This window comes from Athene noctua, chromosome 3 (genome assembly GCF_965140245.1).
Source record: "Athene noctua chromosome 3, bAthNoc1.hap1.1, whole genome shotgun sequence".
In the NCBI taxonomy this organism is placed as follows: domain Eukaryota; kingdom Metazoa; phylum Chordata; class Aves; order Strigiformes; family Strigidae; genus Athene; species Athene noctua.
In genome coordinates this window covers 63949491-63967699 of record NC_134039.1, presented here as the reverse complement: position 1 = coordinate 63967699, position 18209 = coordinate 63949491, and the positions used below count along the sequence as shown (strand labels likewise).

At 43.4% G+C, this 18209-nt stretch overlaps 1 protein-coding gene across 1 annotated transcript; it reads left to right on the top strand.

Moving 5' to 3' along the window:
• Positions 1–420: 420 nt before the first annotated feature.
• Positions 421–15951, top strand: GPR37 (G protein-coupled receptor 37). Its single transcript, XM_074903199.1, has 2 exons — positions 421–1898; positions 12952–15951. Exons 1-2 carry the CDS (start codon positions 1191–1193, stop codon positions 13768–13770), a joined length of 1527 nt encoding a protein of 508 aa, XP_074759300.1. The 5' UTR covers positions 421–1190; the 3' UTR covers positions 13771–15951.
• The last annotated feature ends 2258 nt before the right edge of the window (positions 15952–18209 follow it).

Here is an 18209-nt window from a genome sequence, read left to right as displayed (position 1 = left end):
TGCAAGACTCCCCGTACTGGAGCACGGCGCTTCGCTCGCCCGCCCGCCGCTGCCCGGGGCCCCGTCGCCCGCTGCCAGCCGAGGCGGGCGGCCGGGCCCCGAGCCCGGGGCGGCGGCAGCAGCGCGGGCGGCGCCGGCAAGGCTGCAGAGGCGCCCGGGGACGGCGGGCCCCGGGCTGACAGGGCGCCGGCAGCGGGGAAGCGGCTTCTGCCCGCGCATCCTCGCACGGCGGGGCTGCGGGCGGGCAGGGCGAGGAGGGTATGGGCGGGCCGGGCAGGGCTCTGCCGGCAACCCCGGCTCCGCGGGCGGGCGGGCGGCGCCTCGGCCTCGGCCGGGCGGCGGATCCGTCCCCGCAGCGCCGCCGGGCGGCGCCTGCGCACTGCGGGGCCGCCGCGCTCCGTGCCCGCCCCCCCCGGCGCGGCCCCGGGAGCCGCCGCGGAGCCCGGCAGAGGCGGGCTGAGCCGGGCTGAGCGGGGCCGGGGCCGGGAGCAGGAGCGGAGCCCGCCGCAGACCAGCCCCTGCCCGCCCCGCGCCGCTCCTCCCGCTGCCCGCGCGGCTCGGGGGAGCAGGAGCAGCCCCGAGGGGTCTGTCCCAGGGCTGCGCCCGCCCGGCGCCGGCAGCAACTTTGCCGTACCGGCCGTTCCCCGCCACGGTGCGAGCGCTTAGGCAGCGCGGCGACTTATCCCGGCAAGAGTTTTGCAAAGCGCCTAAAGAGCCGAAGCCGCGCGCAGCAACCTGTTTTCTCCGAGGTTGCCGGAGAGGAGGAATTAGTGCTTGCGATTATCCGGAGAGGGGAGGCGTTTTCCGCAAGGGACCAATAAAGCCGCCAACTGCCCGCAGCGACGGGAGGATGTAAATAGGCAGCACGAGGCCGGTGCGACTGCTGGCGAGGAGGCAGCAGTCCCGGGAAAGGGCGGAGCGCCGGAGGGGGGTCCTCCCGGCGAGGCACTTGCTACATTAACTCGGCGCGTCGGAGACGGCGACACAACTTTCCGCGTCTGCCCCGGGAGGCGGCAAGAAGAGCGTCCCCGCTGCTCCGCTCACCGTGCCCCCAGCGCCGGCCGCGACCCGCCCCGGCGAGGCAGGCCGTCCCCGGGCGCCGGCCGGGCATGTCTCCCGCTCCCAGCCCCGCCGAGCGGGGCGGCCGCCGCCTCTGAAGGGGAGCGGGCGAGCCCCGCCGCCTCTCGGCCATGCAGCCCCTCCGCGCTCCCCTCGCCCTGCTCTGCCAGGTGCTGGGCGCCTGGGCCGCCTGCGCCCTGGCTCCCCCCGCCGCCGCCGCCGGGCTGCCGGCGTCCCCGCAGCGCGCCCGCTCGCCGCCGGCCCCGACGCCCCTCGCCCCGGGCCGGCGGGCGGCCGCGGCTCTCCCCGGGCGCGGAGCCCTCCCCCGCGGGGCCGACGCCGCGCCCGGCGGAGCGGCGGGGCCGGGCGGCAGCTGCGCGCCCCGCGGGGCGGCTGGGGACGGGCGGCGGCGGCCGCGGAGCAGCGAGCGCGGAGCCGGCGCGGCGGCGGGGAGGGGCGCGGCGGGCGGCCCCCGCTGGCTGCCCCTGAACGGCTCCACCGGCGGCGAGGGCAGCGCTGGGGGCCGCGGCAACGCCACGGGGCGCCGTGCCCGGCTCCGCAACCCCTTCTACCCGCTGACCGAGGAGTCGTACGGCGCCTACGCCGTCATGTGCCTCTCCGTGGTGATCTTCGGCATCGGCATCATGGGCAACATGGCAGTGATGTGCATCGTCTGTCACAACTACTACATGCGGAGCATCTCCAACTCCCTGCTGGCCAACCTGGCCTTCTGGGACTTCCTCATCGTCTTCTTCTGCCTGCCGCTGGTCATCTTCCAGGAGCTCACCAAGAAGTGGCTCCTAGAAGACTTCTCCTGCAAAATCGTCCCCTACATCGAGGTAATGGCGGTGGGTAGGGATGCGCGGGCCCGTGCGCCCCCGCGCAGCCCCCGCCCGCCCGAGGGGACGCAGACACCCCGAGACACCCCTCCCGTCGCTTTTCCGCCGCCGGCCGCAGCTGCGTGGGGGCCGGCGCTGCCCGCGTTCCTTGCTGCCGGCTCGGAGACCTGCGAGTCACGGCACGGTGCGGACCCTGGGGCCGAGCGGGGGCCCGGCCCGGCCCCGAGGTGACCGGAGCGGGGTCTGGCCGCATCGGGGCTGGCGGCGTCGGGATTTCTGGAGCCTCAGGCTCAGCGCGTCTGCCCCTTCCTTCCACTCGCGCGAGTTCTGTCAAACTTTCCTTGTGGTCCCGAAAGGCGAAGAAGACTCTCAGAATTAGATTTCAACCTTTTTGGTTTATGTTTGTTATTTTCTTGAAGTGCAGTGAGTTAGGCAAAGGGATAGATAGGGTGACTCCGGACAGCTTGGAAGAAGGCGATTGTAAAAAGGATCATCAATGGGGTGTATGTGCTCTTAATATATACTTCAGCGTAGAAATCTCTCGCTTATTTATTTAGCTTATCTTAAAAAAAAAAAAAAAAAAAAAAAAAAAGACACCAGCTCCCTTTAAATCGCAGCTTCTTGGCAGTTGTTCAGAGGCTCTGTCGAGTAAGCGCTCAGCCAGCTGGCCAGAGTCTTGCCGGCAGCGTTCAGGTTGTCCGCTTTATTTATTTACTGGAACTGAACGCTGAGGTTTGTTGGTAGGGTGATAGCCCATAATTCTGGCTGGCTCTGCTGTATTCCCAAAACCTTATGTTCGACATTATTCTGTCACTGAAAGCTGGGGAATTAACTGTTGATTCTCTTGTCCTAAGAATGATATTGGGGAAAAAGAAAATAAAAAAACCCCAACTTGTTATTAATGCACAGAATATCAGTTTTGGCGGCCCATTATTACACAATAATACACAATTAACTGTCAAACAGTATTTTGACACGATATCGGTGTGTAGCGGATAAATTGCATTGCTTCTTTCTATGTGATACACTTTAGTATTGGTGGTATTGGACAATGGGTGGAGCTGTGCTATGCTTAGATGAATTCAAGGCCAGTAGTATGCCACTATATTTGAAAAACAACGAGTGCACTTCATTGATTTGCACTTAAGAAGACGTGAAGGAGTAAATATGTCATTGTTGAGAAACTGATAGTACTAGGGGATTTTAAAATTTTTGAATTAGGTTCTGGGGCTACTGTGTTAACCAATAAAATAAGTAGTACTGTTCCAGTTAAAGTGTAACCATTTCAATTAAAATAGCTAGTGTAGTTTAAGTGGTTTTTGGACTTGCCTATAGTGACGTTTCATGCTTCCTAACCTTTTTCTGGTGCATCCACATACAAAATAGAAATTACTCTTTGTAATGCTAATTCTAATTAAAGATCAATAATTGAAATTATTTGCATGGCCACACAGTTCTTCAAAATCAGTTGCTTATGCTGTGCAGCTTTGGACACTAAAGAGTTTGTCAGACTGAATGTAACGTATCTGAAATGTGGTTGCTGAAACTCAAAACTGTAATCCTGAAAAACATTCAGCTGCTGCTATCCCCCTTTTATACTTTAATGACAGCTTTTTTTTTTTTTTTTTTTCACTTTAAAATTCTGTAGATGTCTAGAGTTGAAGACTTATTCATGAACTGTCACTAATTCAGTTGTGATGGACCAGTAGCATGGTGCCTGTTTTAGGCTTAATTGTTACTAGGTTCTAAAAGTGAAACATTCTCCTCTTAACTATTTTATATATAAGGTACAGATCTAAGAAGATATAGTCTTAGGGTTCTGTGTTTCTCGCAGAATTGTATCTTTTTCATTCGGTAGCCATTAAATATAATACTCATGCATGTAAGTATATTCATCACCCTAGGAGCTGTTAGTAAAAGGCTGGATTTCCCCCTCCTTTGTAAACTGTAGCCATGAGTGGCAGATACTGAACACCACTAGTGTGGATCATGCCTCTTCACAGCTTGTCTTGAGCTTGGCGAGAAGGACAGTGTCCTGGAAATCAGGATTTGGGAAGAGGTAGTTAGAGAAAAGTTTATCCACTTTCCAAGTGTTCAAACCTCACAGGTGTTACGTGGTGTCACTGACACCACCAGGAGCAATGCAGATGTTGAACATGTCATGAAATCTGCCCCATGAGCAACTGCTGCTCTGTGGTCTGCCAAGGACTGTTCACAGCAGTGCGCTCATCTGACAGCTGAATGACACTGTCTTCTCCCTTGTTGTAACTCACCCGAGCAGGCTCATCCCCTTCTCACACAACGGGAGAAGGATGAAGTCTTCTTAGCTCCTTGAGAGGAAAACTGTAGACAGCTGTTTCAGGACAGGTTTCCAGACCTTCACAGAATGCAAATAGAAGCATCTTTCTGAAGATGGGCAGGTTTTAGGCTGTTGTCTGTGTTTTCTGTAAGTTAGCCCAGTGTTTTGTTCTTTTAAGTGACTCTTTGTTCCATGCTTTGCATCTCTTTTTCTGTATGCCAGTTCTCCTCATATGCTGTTTAGGGAGCTACATGTCTCACCCAGAGTTGTAGATCCAGAAATATCTCACTTTCAAGCATCAAAGACCCTTACTGGTGTGAGCCCTCTGTCATACCAGCTTGTACTTTCAGAACTAGGGAACAGGGGATGTCTGATTATCCAGAGCAAGTGATATGGTGATCACAGCATTTGAACATAAGTCAAGCTTACTTTCTATTTTGTGTGAAGGTTTCAAGTGATCCCAGTGACAAACCTTGTGTTTTCTTAGTTTAGCCTCTTGTGGCTGATCGTTTTTTATTGTTCTGTTTAATAGGTATTGTGCAGAATTTCAACAAAGCATCTGTTGCCAGTGATAACACATATGTGCATACTCTGGGGAAAATGTTTTATGTCATCTTTAAGCCCATTTGTATAGGTAAATGTTGAGCTTCCAGCAGTGGAAGGTCTCCACAGTATTTGATTTAAAGGGCGGTTTTCCCATACCTAATAAAGATCTGCTGTGACCAGGTATATTAAGCAGTCTTTCAGGCCATATATTGTAACACAGTTTGGTCACTTCTAACTGCCTTTTAAAACTATGTCATGGCTATGCTTGCATAAGGAATGCTGTGCACATAACTGAGGAAGAAACTGAGTAAATTAATTCTTTGTGCTTTTTATGAGGTCTTTAGGTGACGAGAGTAAAATTACTAGAGAACAAAGCTAGAAAGACAGATGGCTAGTAGAAGTGGATGAAATTATCTCCAGCAGGAACTTCACTTGACTCTGATGATAGCACTGTCCTGGAGGGGTGGTTTTGAATGCACTGAGAAAGGAATTAGAACAACTGGGGCAGCAACTATGCCCGTAAGAATGTGTGGAGATGTGTGTCTCCTTTACAGTTTTAATCCTCCGTTCAACAGTTCTTAAAATTTTGCCACTTTTCTGCAGATGATTCAGAAGTTAACTTTAGGCATGCATGTCTGAAGTGTTTACCTGCACATTGTGTGTGTGTTGTCTTCCATATACTTTTCTCCGTATTGCTCAGAATCAGGAGATACAGGATAAATGGCAATACAAAGACAATGGCTTTGGCTAGTTCCTGTTCCACAAGCCTTGCCAATGTGCAACCCCTTTTTGTTTAAGCACACTCAGTCTTTTCAGCAAAAAGACTAGGGGGAAAAAATAAAAAAGGAGTACAGAACAATATAGTTCCAGTTCCCCTACTTACAGATTTATGCTAGTCCTTAATAGAAAGAAGTGTGGATGTAGATTATATCAGTAGTTTTACTGTGCTTCTAAATATTTCACAGCTGTTAAATATAACAGTCCTGTGAAGCAGCATTTTTATTTTTTATTTTAATGCTGGAAGTCAATAGTGAAGATGTTAGTAGATTGTTTAAGGCCCAGAGCAGCTTGCTCAAGGTGACGGGTAGATTGTGTCAACTAGGATTAGAAACTATCTTTTGGGCTTTTGAAGGAAGCTTATTTGAGTTGGGTGCATTCTGCTTTTGGAGGTTATGCTAGAAACTTGATGAGTTTGAGGGGGGCTCATTAAAAGTAGGCATTAGTTTCTATGCCAGCAGGCTGAGACAAGCTACTTACAGTGGAGTAAGGATTTAGAATTGAGGAACGATCTAGAGTAAGGGCTTGCAAGAGGCTGATCTACTGTCCTGTGCAGTCCAGCACACAGCAAGAAGTTGCTGAGGCCACTGATGGTACTCAGCCGTGCACTCAGTGCTAACAAACATCAGACCCTCTGCCTTCCTCATACCCACCCACACCCCCCCAAAAAAAAAAAAAAGGCAAAGTTTGTGGTGTCCTCATCTGGACCATATAATGCATATGAGACTGGCTTCACTCTGGAGCAGGCGGACTGGGAAAGACCTGAAATCTGATGCCCAGTCTCTGCATGTGCTTTTGGCAATCCATTTGTGGCATCACTCCTGTTTCTGATGGGTAAATTCCAGCTCGGAAAAGCCATCACAATTAGTTTTCTTAGTGGAAAGCATAAGGACTGATCTGGCCTGGAATACGAATTACTCTCTTTCCCTGGACCCTCCAGGGCAATTTGAGGTGAAACTTTTTCCTCTTTTTCTCTTTTACTTGATAGAGGCAAGTGAGAGGCACAAAGAAAGTGGCCGTTTTCTACCTGTTCCAAAGCTGTCAGAAAAGATCCTCATTTTAAGTTTCACTTTAGGAAAGCAAATACATTTTTAATGGGAGTTTATAAAAGCTGTGTATTATCTGTATTTTCTGTGTCTTTTGTTGTGCAGCATCTTCTTTATGTCTCTTCTTTGACTCTAGTCAGAGCTAGGCTCCTGAACCTACAGTAAGTCCTCTGGGTTGTAGACAAAGATCCTCAGGTTTGCAGTTTCAAAGCTTCATAATGAGTTTTCTAGGGCAGTGGCTACATGTGTCTTTTACTGAGCAGAATATCTTCAGCACTCATCACAGTAAATAATTATTTATAACGGAATTGTTACTATATTTCTGCCTTTAGGTATCAACGGCATGATGATAGTAACTGCCATTTTGGCTGTCAGTCTTTCTTTCTTCTGCGAACCCTGTTCTTAGGGGCTTATAAGTTGTCCATAAAAATTTGCTTTTGGCTTAAACTTTGCATGTGGCATTTCTGCATGGAAATGAATTTGTGTCAAACTAGGTTTAAAATTGAATCAGGAATATTTAAGTTACATATGTGTAGAGAAAAAAAGGCAGCTTCTCCTATCCCGGCACCACTGACCTTACCTTGAGCACTGGGATGTCATTTCTCCATATAACAGGATTTTTTCCTGCAAAGGAGGAAGAGACAGATTTTTAGCAGCGGTTTCATGTTGTTAATATTAAGAATTAGTGCAGGAGTCCCTTGTGTAGTGTGCTGATGTGATGAGAATTTGATCCTCAGTGGAGAATGGCACTCATTTCTTTATTTAAAAAAAAAAAAAAAAAAGTAATTTAAATTTACTTATACGGTAGCGTGGTAGATTTCAAACAGGAAAAGAAACAAAAATTAAATCCTTTGTGTTTTGTGATTTTTTAAATTTTTTTTTTTTTCCAACCCTCTGGATAAGCATGTGGTATACTAATGAGTATTTCCAGTGCTCTAGCGGTCTAGCTGGCTTTCACTTCCAACAGAATTCAAGAGCAGCTCTTGGAAGTGGATTATGATTCTGAACGCTATTGGTCTTAGGATACAGAAGAAACGCGCAAAGCACATGTGCTCTGTCTCCCTGATAGGAATGTTGATAGTGCTACAGAGGAAACAACTGTATTGAACCTGTTGTTCCACATGTGTAGGACATATCCATGATGGCAGTTTACAGAATTACCATCTTGTCTTTTAGATAATTAAAATGACGTAGATTTTCATCCAGGTTGCTGAAACTAATTGCTAATGTCAGAGTGGTACCCTGGTCCCAGTACTGAATTACTTCTGCCACGCCACAGTAGTGTTTTAACAGTGACCTTTACTTATTCTAAAGCATAAAGCCATTAATGTTTAATACCACTTAATGTAAGGAATATAGAGATATTATATTTATTTATTTTGTTCTTTTATAACAATGACTGTCAGGGTTTCAGGGTGGGAGGGGCTGAGGGGGGATGTTAATTGAAAAAACAGAAAGCAGAAATCTAGATAAACAATTATAAATAATTGTTTGCAGTGCAATGACCTTTCATTGTGTGGTAGTCCAGTTTTCCTACTGGTCTCGGTACTGTAAGTGTAGAGTAGTGCAAAAAAAGTATTGCAGTCTGTACTAACTTTGTTTATCTTAGGCAAAGCTGACAAGTCTGCGAGAGCCACCATGGTATGTTGCATTAACATGCTCTAAAGCTATGAGTTTGATGTGGTTATAGAACAGCCATAATAAGATGATAGACTATAATGGCGTGCGGGGAAAAAATTAGTCATTTATATGATATAACAGCAATAGATATAAAGAGTCTACAAGGTGTCACTGAGAACTCAGAGATGGCTTGGCTAGTAGTCGTCAACCTTTTCTATAGTTCAGCTTTCCTATTAAAACAGGAAAATGTTTTGAATACCCAATCTGCCTTGCAACAAAGGAAGGACGAGTGCCAGGTAGTTTAAGTAACTGTGTTATCAACATAAAATTTATTCTTAGAAAATCCAGCTTCAGCTGGTAGAAACAGCCACTTCTTAACTCCTTTATTTTAACTTGTTCCATATAAATGCAGTCTACATTATTTCCCTTCTCCATCAGAAGGCATGCTTAGGAACATGATGCCTGAGATGATTAATGGTCCCTCTCATTTCCAGCCTCAAGTTGCTCATGACTGATTGATTCCCATTCTGTTATATTCACTGTCCTTCACCTTAAATAACTTTTGTATCTCAAGATAGATTTGTTCATAGATAGCAACAATATCACTTCTTGGTCTTCATCTTACTGGACTGAGTGACCCAACCTCTCATATATTCACTCACTGAATTTGATCTTCATTGACCTTTTCACCCAAGTTGCCTTTTCTGATACTGTTTCTGGTTTTGTTTTCATTACCTTTATCTAGTTAAGCAGATATTGGTGAGAGAGAATTCAGGGTCTTATTTCCACTGGTGTTGCTCACCATACTACATCTGCACTCCTTCCCTGGTCAACCAGAGGCTCTGCTCCTAGAGGCCAGGGCCAAGAGCTGTGGGACCACTGCCAGGAGAAGAAGTAGGACAGGCCAGGGAAGGCCTGGGAACATTTCAGTAATTGTTAAAGTTTGTGAAAGGGGAATGGGTATGTTGGAGGAACGGAGAGGAGAACTGATGCAATTAAGCTGAGTATTTAATGAGTTTACTGTTCTCTCTGGTCTCAGTTCCCTAAATGAGTTTTGACACAGTTGACTGACAGCTGGTGAACTAATGGCCAAAAGTTTGTGCAGTGTCTTAAAGGAGCATCACAGTGTCCACTAACATCCCTGTCAATGCTTTTAAAAAGCATTAAGAGACTCTCTTGTAACAATAATGTCTCCTTTTGTGTGTGTATGCTGTAGCTGGTGATCCCATCAACAGCAGTTCTCTGCTCAAATAGTGTGGGCATCTCCTCAAAGCAGATTGGTGATCATTCAGATAGAAACCTGGGGACTTTTCTGAGATCTTCTGGTAAGAGAAGGATGTAAACTCGTGTCATCCTGAATGTCTAGAGACAAAAGGAGAATCTTCATAGGGACCATATGGAAATAAGTCAGACAACTAAGTGATGTTCAAAAACTACTGAGCCTGACTCACCTTTGCCTTGCTCCATTTCCTGCCAGGTTGTTTGAATTAAGACTGCAACAGCATATCAGCATACTGGAAACTCAGCTGTTACAACAAGAACACCACCATTAAACTCTGCCACTTTAGGATTTGTTAATGTGTCCTTCAGCTACTCCCCATCAGGTGAATTCTCTTTGTTCTGTGGTTATTTCAGGGCAGTGTAACAGATTAAAAAGGAAACTTCTCTGGTTTCCTCCATGTTTTCAGCTTGGCCCTAATTATATTAGTATGAGTGGTATGAAGGAACACCCCTAAACTGAAACTGTGTGAATATGCAGAATGCATGTCTCAGTTCTTGCCCACATAGGTTGTGAGCAGCACCCATTGATTTTGCTGGCTATTACTCATAGTTTGCAATGTGTGGTCAGTAATCAAACCTTTAAATTGCTATACTGCCTTTAAGCAAGTCAGCTGGAGTGAATCCCTGTTCATCTGCTTGGGAGTGTTTGATTTTTGCAAGCTTTTCTATGGCAGCACTAACTCTGTTAATTTACAGAAAATAGAAAACACTGCCTTTGTTTAGCTTGTTTCATCAGTAAATCCACGGGAGTTTTCAAAGCTGACTTCCACTGTTCTTAGTTGTTTCCTCTTGCTCTGTTTCACTGTCTTAAACCTCCAGGTTGCTGGTCAATTAATGTGACAGGAACCCCTTAGGTTATGTTTGTTCATGGTAGGCATGTCTTCTTTCATTAGTCCAGCCTTAACAACTGCAGAGTTTTAATGTCTTAGCCACTGTATAACAGCCTGTTCGCAATGAAATGCTAAAGCGATAAAAGCGTGTGCACTGGGGGCAGGGGGAGAGGCTCACAAAAGAGCTGAGAGGGAAAATATTAATGTACAATAAGTCAGGCTTTCTTCTGTTCTGCTGATTTTTATTTCAATCCCTATTCATTCCTCAATCTCAATTATTTCCCCGTCTCCAGTAACTGTATAGAGCTGCGTCCTGACCCTTTGTAATTCATGTTGAAAGTTCTGGCCGAAGGTTTTGCTGTCACTCTAAGGAATTTGAAGACTGCACGCACGTTTAAATGTTTTGGAAACAAAGTCATTAGTCTTGAATTTAAAAATCTGACTCTCAGCAGTGATATATGAAAACTATTTTTCTTTACCTAAGTTTATCATTCTTCATTAAGATTTCCCTGTAACTGTATTTTTTCTTTGTTTTTGTTTTTCTGCTATATTTACCAAGCTTTCTTTGAATCTTGTCAGACCGTTTAACTTCCTAAATCAATAGGTTTGCCTATTAAAAATGTTTACAGTACTGCTTTGTCATCATTAAATATTTCTGTGAGTTAATTAGTAAGAGATGGCATTTTACTCATTCCATCTCTTAGGAACCTGCTTCAAAGAATTCTCCAACTAAGCCAATGCCTGACAGTTCTAATCCCAAGTGTCTAATATTTTTCAGTGCTATTCAATTTTAGCAATCTGATATGGCCATTAAATATTGAAGGCCAAAATTAATGATACATTGATATAATTGTGCATAATTGTACTATCTGTCTCTGCAGAACTTTTTACAAGAGATGCATAAACAGGATTATTTTAAAATTATGGTAGAAGTCAAAGTATTTTTTCAAATCTACTTATATGAAATTTAAATATATCATTGCACATCAAATGTGGGTAAGCAAAATTGTAGTCAACTGCCTTATACTACTCTAGATTCCCCAGTTAAATGTACAGACATGGTTTATTCATGATAAAAATAAGCATTCTTTAAATTTATTAGAAATACTATTTAGTAGTTTTGGGTTTTTTGCATCAACACATTTTCAGAATTCACAAGCATGAAAACCCCAGAAAATAAATGTATTAGAATGCAACAGGGCACCTAATCTTTCTCTGATGGAAATTAATGGGAGTTCCGCTTTGAATCTGAACTAGAGTTGAATTTATTTGAAATAGGATTAAGCCAAAATATATATAGTCTTCTTGCAAATTTCTTTTTAGGAAATTTGATTATAAACAGGATAAAATGACAGAAAATTGTTTCATGGCTATACAAGATTTCTATTCATGCATAGAATGACGGTTATTAAAGCTAGAGAACATATGCATTGCTCTGTACTTGCTCCTTACAGTATATAATTGGAAGCCTTGCCTAATCCATCTTTAAATCATTTAAACACCAAAACTTCTGCCATTTCTCCTGGCCTGCAGTACACTGTCCACAGGATGTTTGCTATGAAATTAAGACTAGATTTTGCTGTGGATTTTTTTCTAAATGAAATGTTGAAGATAAATTATTAGAGCCTAAGTATTATAGTGAAGGTTAGTTTTGCACAGGCTCTAGAAATCTAAAGATTTCAGATACAATCTTTTTGAATTCACAGTACAGGATGATTTTAAGTGCCTATATCACATCAAAATTTCACTTAAAAACCTAAGTCCACAAAAGCAGTTGTTGGGCCTACTCAATTAGTAGATGCCTAATCCACAGGGTTCTAAAATTTTGTAGATATGGAAGGTTTCGGTGTTATGATCCCCTGCATGCTTGATGAAAGGTGATTTGGGCATAAATTTATACTTCTGCAGAAGGAAGACTCTCCCATCTCCTCCCTCTTGGCTTAAATTTCAACTCCTGTGGTGGTACTGATATTTCTGAAAAACACCTCTTAGAAAAATGGAGGGGAGGAGAGGGTTATTGGTTATTTCCTCAATTGGTTACCTCAGTGGTAACATACTGGTTAGTTCCTCAATTTTTTTTCCACTCAGTGTTGCACAAATGTTTGCATGGACCTTCAGGAGAGGATGACACCAAGCTGAAATAAGTATTAGTGGGCAGAAAAACAGAAGGATGTATACTTTTAGCATGCATGCTGGATGATAGCTCAGCAAACAGTGGAAGCTAAGTTATGTCTGTGATGCTTCTTCAGTGGTGCTCAGCACTGTGGTTCTTGACTGTCTCCTACACTGGTACCCCTAAACTAGGTTCTCCTTTGATTTTGTCAGTCAAGGGGCTAGACTTGGCTGGTGTTTCAGAGTACAAATTGAGCTCTCTTGAAAGACTATATAGTTCTTCCAGAGAACAGTTAAATAGTAAGAGCCTTCATCCAATGTACAATAAATTAATTTCCTCTTCAGCCTGAGTGAGTTCAGGCCTTCATCTTCCATCTCTAAGACGACTGCCATCAGCAGGGGACCAGGGGACTTTTGAACTTTTGAAGGAGATTAAGTTTTCCCACTCTCCACGAATAATGGACTATACTCTTGTAGCTGTCTTTTTTTTTATTTCTCAGATAGCACCCATATTAACTTGCATTCCCTTTCCTCCTTCCCAGGTAGCCTCTCTCGGAGTCACCACCTTCACACTGTGCGCTCTCTGCATCGACCGATTTCGTGCCGCCACCAATGTGCAGATGTATTATGAGATGATTGAAAACTGCACCTCGACGACAGCCAAGCTGGCTGTCATCTGGGTGGGCGCGCTGCTGCTGGCCCTGCCGGAGGTTGTGCTGCGCCAGCTGGCAAAGGAGGACCCCGAATACAGTGGCAGCCCCCCGGGGGAGCGGTGTGTGGTGAAGATATCCACTGCGCTACCTGACACCATCTACGTGTTAGCTCTCACTTACGATGGGGCAAGACTCTGGTGGTACTTTGGCTGCTATTTTTGTTTGCCTACCCTTTTCACTATTACCTGCTCCCTGGTAACAGCGAGGAAAATCAGGAGGGCAGAAAAGGCTTGCACAAGGGGGAACAAACGACAAATTCAGCTGGAAAGTCAGATGAACTGCACAGTGGTGGCTTTGACCATTTTGTATGGCTTTTGCATCATTCCTGAAAACATTTGCAACATTGTGACTGCCTACATGTCCACAGGGGTCTCTCGGCAGACTATGGACCTCCTTCATCTCATTAGTCAGTTTCTTTTGTTCTTTAAGTCCTGTGTTACCCCAGTTCTCCTTTTCTGTCTCTGTAAACCTTTCAGCCGGGCCTTTATGGAGTGTTGCTGTTGCTGCTGTGAAGAATGCATCCAAAAGTCTTCAACAGTGACAAGTGATGACAATGACAATGAGTACACCACAGAACTGGAGCTTTCCCCTTTCAGTACCATCCGTCGTGAAATGTCCACATTTGCCTCTGTGGGGACTCACTGTTAATTGACCTTAGGACTTTATTTCCTGTACCTTTTTTTTTTTTACTTCTTATTTTTCTTCTTGAAGCAAAATGTAAGAAAAAATATTGAAAACTACTGTGGAAACCAGTCTGCATATTAACAGTTATGCTTTGGAAAATTAATCTGTTTGGCTATTAAAATGAAAGAAAGAGAAGGAGAGCCAGCACTGTTTTAAATCATGATATTTTGTATGGTGCTAGGATTTCATTGTTTGGGGAGGAGAATCCGTATCAGTCCACTTTTATTTATCTCCATAATATTTTCGTGATAATCACTGTAAAATGATTATGTAGACATTGTGGGTTTAGGAAGATGTTTCATGTAAAAGATGTGGTGGAAAGTATTTAAGGGTAGTTTTAATCCAGTTACTGTACACTATTGTGAGAGAACTTGGACGTCAGAAAATTTATAAAGTAGCATAAAAATAAATGACGTTTTATTCTTTAACTTCATTGTCAATCTGCATTTAACAAGGACACCTATAAGTAGTATTAAATTCCTTTAATAAGTAAAAAAAAAATCTTGGCTTTGCATAAAATAATTTAAATGGCCATATTTAATTTACCATTTGTGTACTTACCCTTCGAGGCTATAATTACAGTGTTTAAGGAAGATGGTTATAATGGTATTAGATTTACATGAGTGGGTTTTTTTAATGTATAATACAAAGGTTCAATGTGCCTCATTGAAAACTTCCTTCTTAACTTATTCTGTACTTCTTGCGAAGAAAGATTTGCTTTCTCACTAAATTTTGTCTTGCGTGCTTTCAAAATCAAGTTTCTTTCCAGTCTGTTATTGGTTTTACATTGAGATTATGTCCTCAGTCTCTGTATATATAGCTCCTACTGGCTTCAGTGAGAGTCCCATTGCAGAGGAAGGCATTCTTTTGCCAGAGATTTGCTAACAATAAATGTGAGGGACTGAAACATGTGGAGAGTGAATTCCTTCTTTTTTAAAAGATATAAACACACTTGTATGCTTGAGGCTAGACGCAGAGCCCATTGCAGTCAGTGGAAGGGTTTCCATCGATTTCAGGGGGCTTTGGATCAGACTGGCATCTCTGATTTATTCTGGGATATGTAACATGAATATTAATCATGGGGACTCTGTATTCCAATTATAAATCGTGCTGCTCTCACAGAGACTGCTATTCACTCTGAAGCCATTTTTGAGAACCATGGTGTGTTTTGCTGTTGGCTTCTTGCTGTCTGCAGAGTTATTAAAATGAGGGTATGTCAACACTGCCAGCAACAGTGCAATATAGTAAAATCCAAAGTTGAAGCAAGCCAGGTTTGAGACTGGAAAGTGCCTATCTGTACCAGCAGATCTTATTTGCCTCACTTCTTGGTTGAAGTAGACAGGCTGTCCTTTGCAGGCAAGCTGCCTCATATTTACGCTGGGCACCAGGCTGAAGTGTAGACATGTACTAAGGAACTGATTTTGTTATAAATAGCTTATATTTTAATACTAATTAAATAAATAATACAATTACAATAGTATGTACAGAAGTAAAATCACATGCAGTTCTCCTTTGAAATTAAATGATTGTAACTGATGTAGTCTTACTTCCCAATACCTGCCTCTAAATATGTTAAAGAACTTGCTGTAACTTCTGGAAAGGAGTCTATTTTTTATTTGTAGATTCTGGACTTAATATGTTTTATCTTTGTATCTGCTTGGGCAAACAGTATTTCTTCTTTTTCTTCACCAGTTTAACCTATAACAATTTCAACTGAAAAGCAGTTGAAATTAATTTACCTGAATATGAAGCCAAATATTTATGCCTTGCGTTCTTTTTCTGACTTCTGAATCAGACACTGGACTCTAGCAAAGCAATCTGCTTTAAGCACAGGACTAAATTTAAATATTTGTTTCTGTTTAGGACTTACTAAATTACCGAAGTTTTTGAAATACTTTTGTAACATGGTCAATCACCTCTGAACACAGGGGAACTGTCCCTTCTTTATAAACCCTTCATTGACTTCACGTTGCTTGATTACATTCAATAAACTATGAAAGGGATTAAAGAGAAAAGATAAAACCAAAATCTCCTCACTGTACTGACTGTGTCTCCTCAAATACATATTCCCATCACTGCATTTTGATTTGTACTTTTTATGTGCCAATATTTATAAAGAATGGGAATGAAACTCCCTTGTTGTTCCATGCTGAATTGTTTCTCTCAGATGCCTTTTCAGTCACTGCATGAGCAGTGACTCAAGGACCTGAGAAAAGAACAGCAGAGTGGGAGGAAACACCTTTTTTTTTTTTTTTTTTTTTTTTTCCCCAAAAGGAAATAGAGAAATTACTTGGGAATATTAAATGATCATATTTTGCTAATTCAGGTGCAAGACTGCACCAGGGCAGGAAAAGTCCCCATTGCCTTGGATGTTGGGTGCTTCCAGCTTTCCAGTCTGCAGTGGGTATGTATAAGCTCTGCTAAGGACTGCTGCTTGCTCCCAGGTTAAATGCTCTGTGTTCCAGAGTGGTGCAGTTTGCTTCTCCATTGGAATATTTCCATCATATATGTATAGTAATCCTACTGGGGAAAAAAAAAAAAAATCAGAAAAAAAAGAGATTTAACAGGTCATTGGAGAAAGTAGAATTTGAAGATCAGTAATGCTGTGTTTGGAAATGCATCCTCTTGCTTGTGTGGTGGAGCTTTCTCCAGCCTTGTGGGGCTTCTTCGTACATAGTATAACCTTGATTTTTCTGCTGCTGAAAGAGCATTTTTCACAGCTATTTCTTCCCCCTGCCTTGGACCTCCATAGCAATTGGACATGCAAGATACCCTTTATTCTGTTTTCTAAATTGGTTAAACTAATCCCACATTAGCAGGTTTGCATTGTTGCAGCCATTCTGATGCAGGCATGGCTTGTTAATGCATTTAAGTGTCATGATAAATTATTCCTTTTGTTAAAGATGGGGTATGGCATTGCTTTTGAATATTCTTAGAAGTCATTTCTGTCTGTTTTGGATCCAATTCTGTAAGACATTTGTCTGTTATCAAGAGGGCATTTAATGGACTGGTGAATGAATATTTGGAAATGTTTATGGCAGGGATTTAATTCTTTCACATGAAATAGCAAAACATGCAGAGCATGGTGATCAACATAAAGGAAGAGTCATGGACTGGAAAATCAGATTGTGAGGTAGGAAAGCCTTATACCTTTCAGGTATGTAAACTTTTAATACATTAACACTGATCGCCCCATCTGTGCTCCCATTAAGAAATGAAAACCCATAAAACTCTAGTATAAGTTCTATTACCTCCAAGGAGATCATGTTACATGACCCATATCAAAAATATGATCTCTGTGTAGGCCAAAGTATGAATAATACATTATTGAAAAATATTGCTCAGTTAGAAGAAATCTTATTTTACTCCTTCCAAGATAAATTCCCAAATCCAACCTTAAATACCTTCTGCCCTTAAATGACCTCAGTGACTTGCTCAGCTCCTGTTCTGTCTTTTGGACCCAGATGTAAGCTTCCACAGCTGCTGCTCTAGCAGCTCTGGGAATGGCTCCTAAAGACAATGTAGAGGTTTCTATGTATGTTGTCCTACATCTTTTCATAAGAAAAATGTTAGGCTGAATGGTAAAACTGTCATACTGTGCTCACGTCACTCAGAAGCAAACTAGATTCTATGAAATGTGGGTTTCTATTGAAACTGAGTAGCTTCTCCAAATTCATTAAAGAACAAGTCTTCAAAATCTCTCCTAGGATCTGTAAGCCACAGTACAAATACATCCAATTTGCCCTATGGGCACCTAACTGCTGTTGATGTTCTCAGATACATTACTGAGCTGCTTCTGGGCTTTTTTTGCCAGGTGACATTAACAAAACTCCCAAAACATTGAGATAATCCTCCGGTTACTGTGTTGGAATTAAGACTGAAGGCAATACCTGCTCAAGATTAGTTTGTCTCCTTAGCTGGGCCCAGTCTCGTGTGTGTATGGAGAGCACATCTAAAGTGGCTGCAGACTGCCAGTAGATACAGGCTTAGCACAGTGTCATGTTTGTGCATGTTCTGATGAATCAAAAATTTAAGTTCTGTTATTTCTAGGATGGAAGAGCTAGATTCAAAGTCCAGCTCTGCTTGATCTATAGCTGAGACTTGAATTTTGTGGTTCAACATCTCATCATAAAGGCATAACCACTGTGGTAATAAATACACTGGTGAAAAGGTTTTTAACTCTCCTGCTGGACTTGTTCCGACTTTTTTTAGTAATTAAATATAGAAATAGAGACTTTGGCCTTGGTAGCAACATGGCTGATTTAAGCCACTGAGCTGTAGAAGCAATCTCCTTTCTTCATTCTCTGCTCCAAGGAATATTTCTAAGGGGAACAGCTGTCAGAGAAGTGGAGAAACCATGACTCGAGTAGCCAGCAGGTTGGTGAAGTGCTCAGGACAGAAAT

What these genes read in the sequence shown, in the direction of transcription:
- GPR37 (XM_074903199.1), top strand. Translation starts at nt 1,191, where the DNA reads ATGCAGCCCCTCCGCGCTCCCCTCGCCCTGCTCTGCCAGGTGCTGGGC. An exon ending in AAATCGTCCCCTACATCGAG is followed by an intron (nt 1,899 to 12,951) that starts GTAATGGCGGTG and finishes CCTCCTTCCCAG; the next exon opens with GTAGCCTCTCTCGGAGTCAC.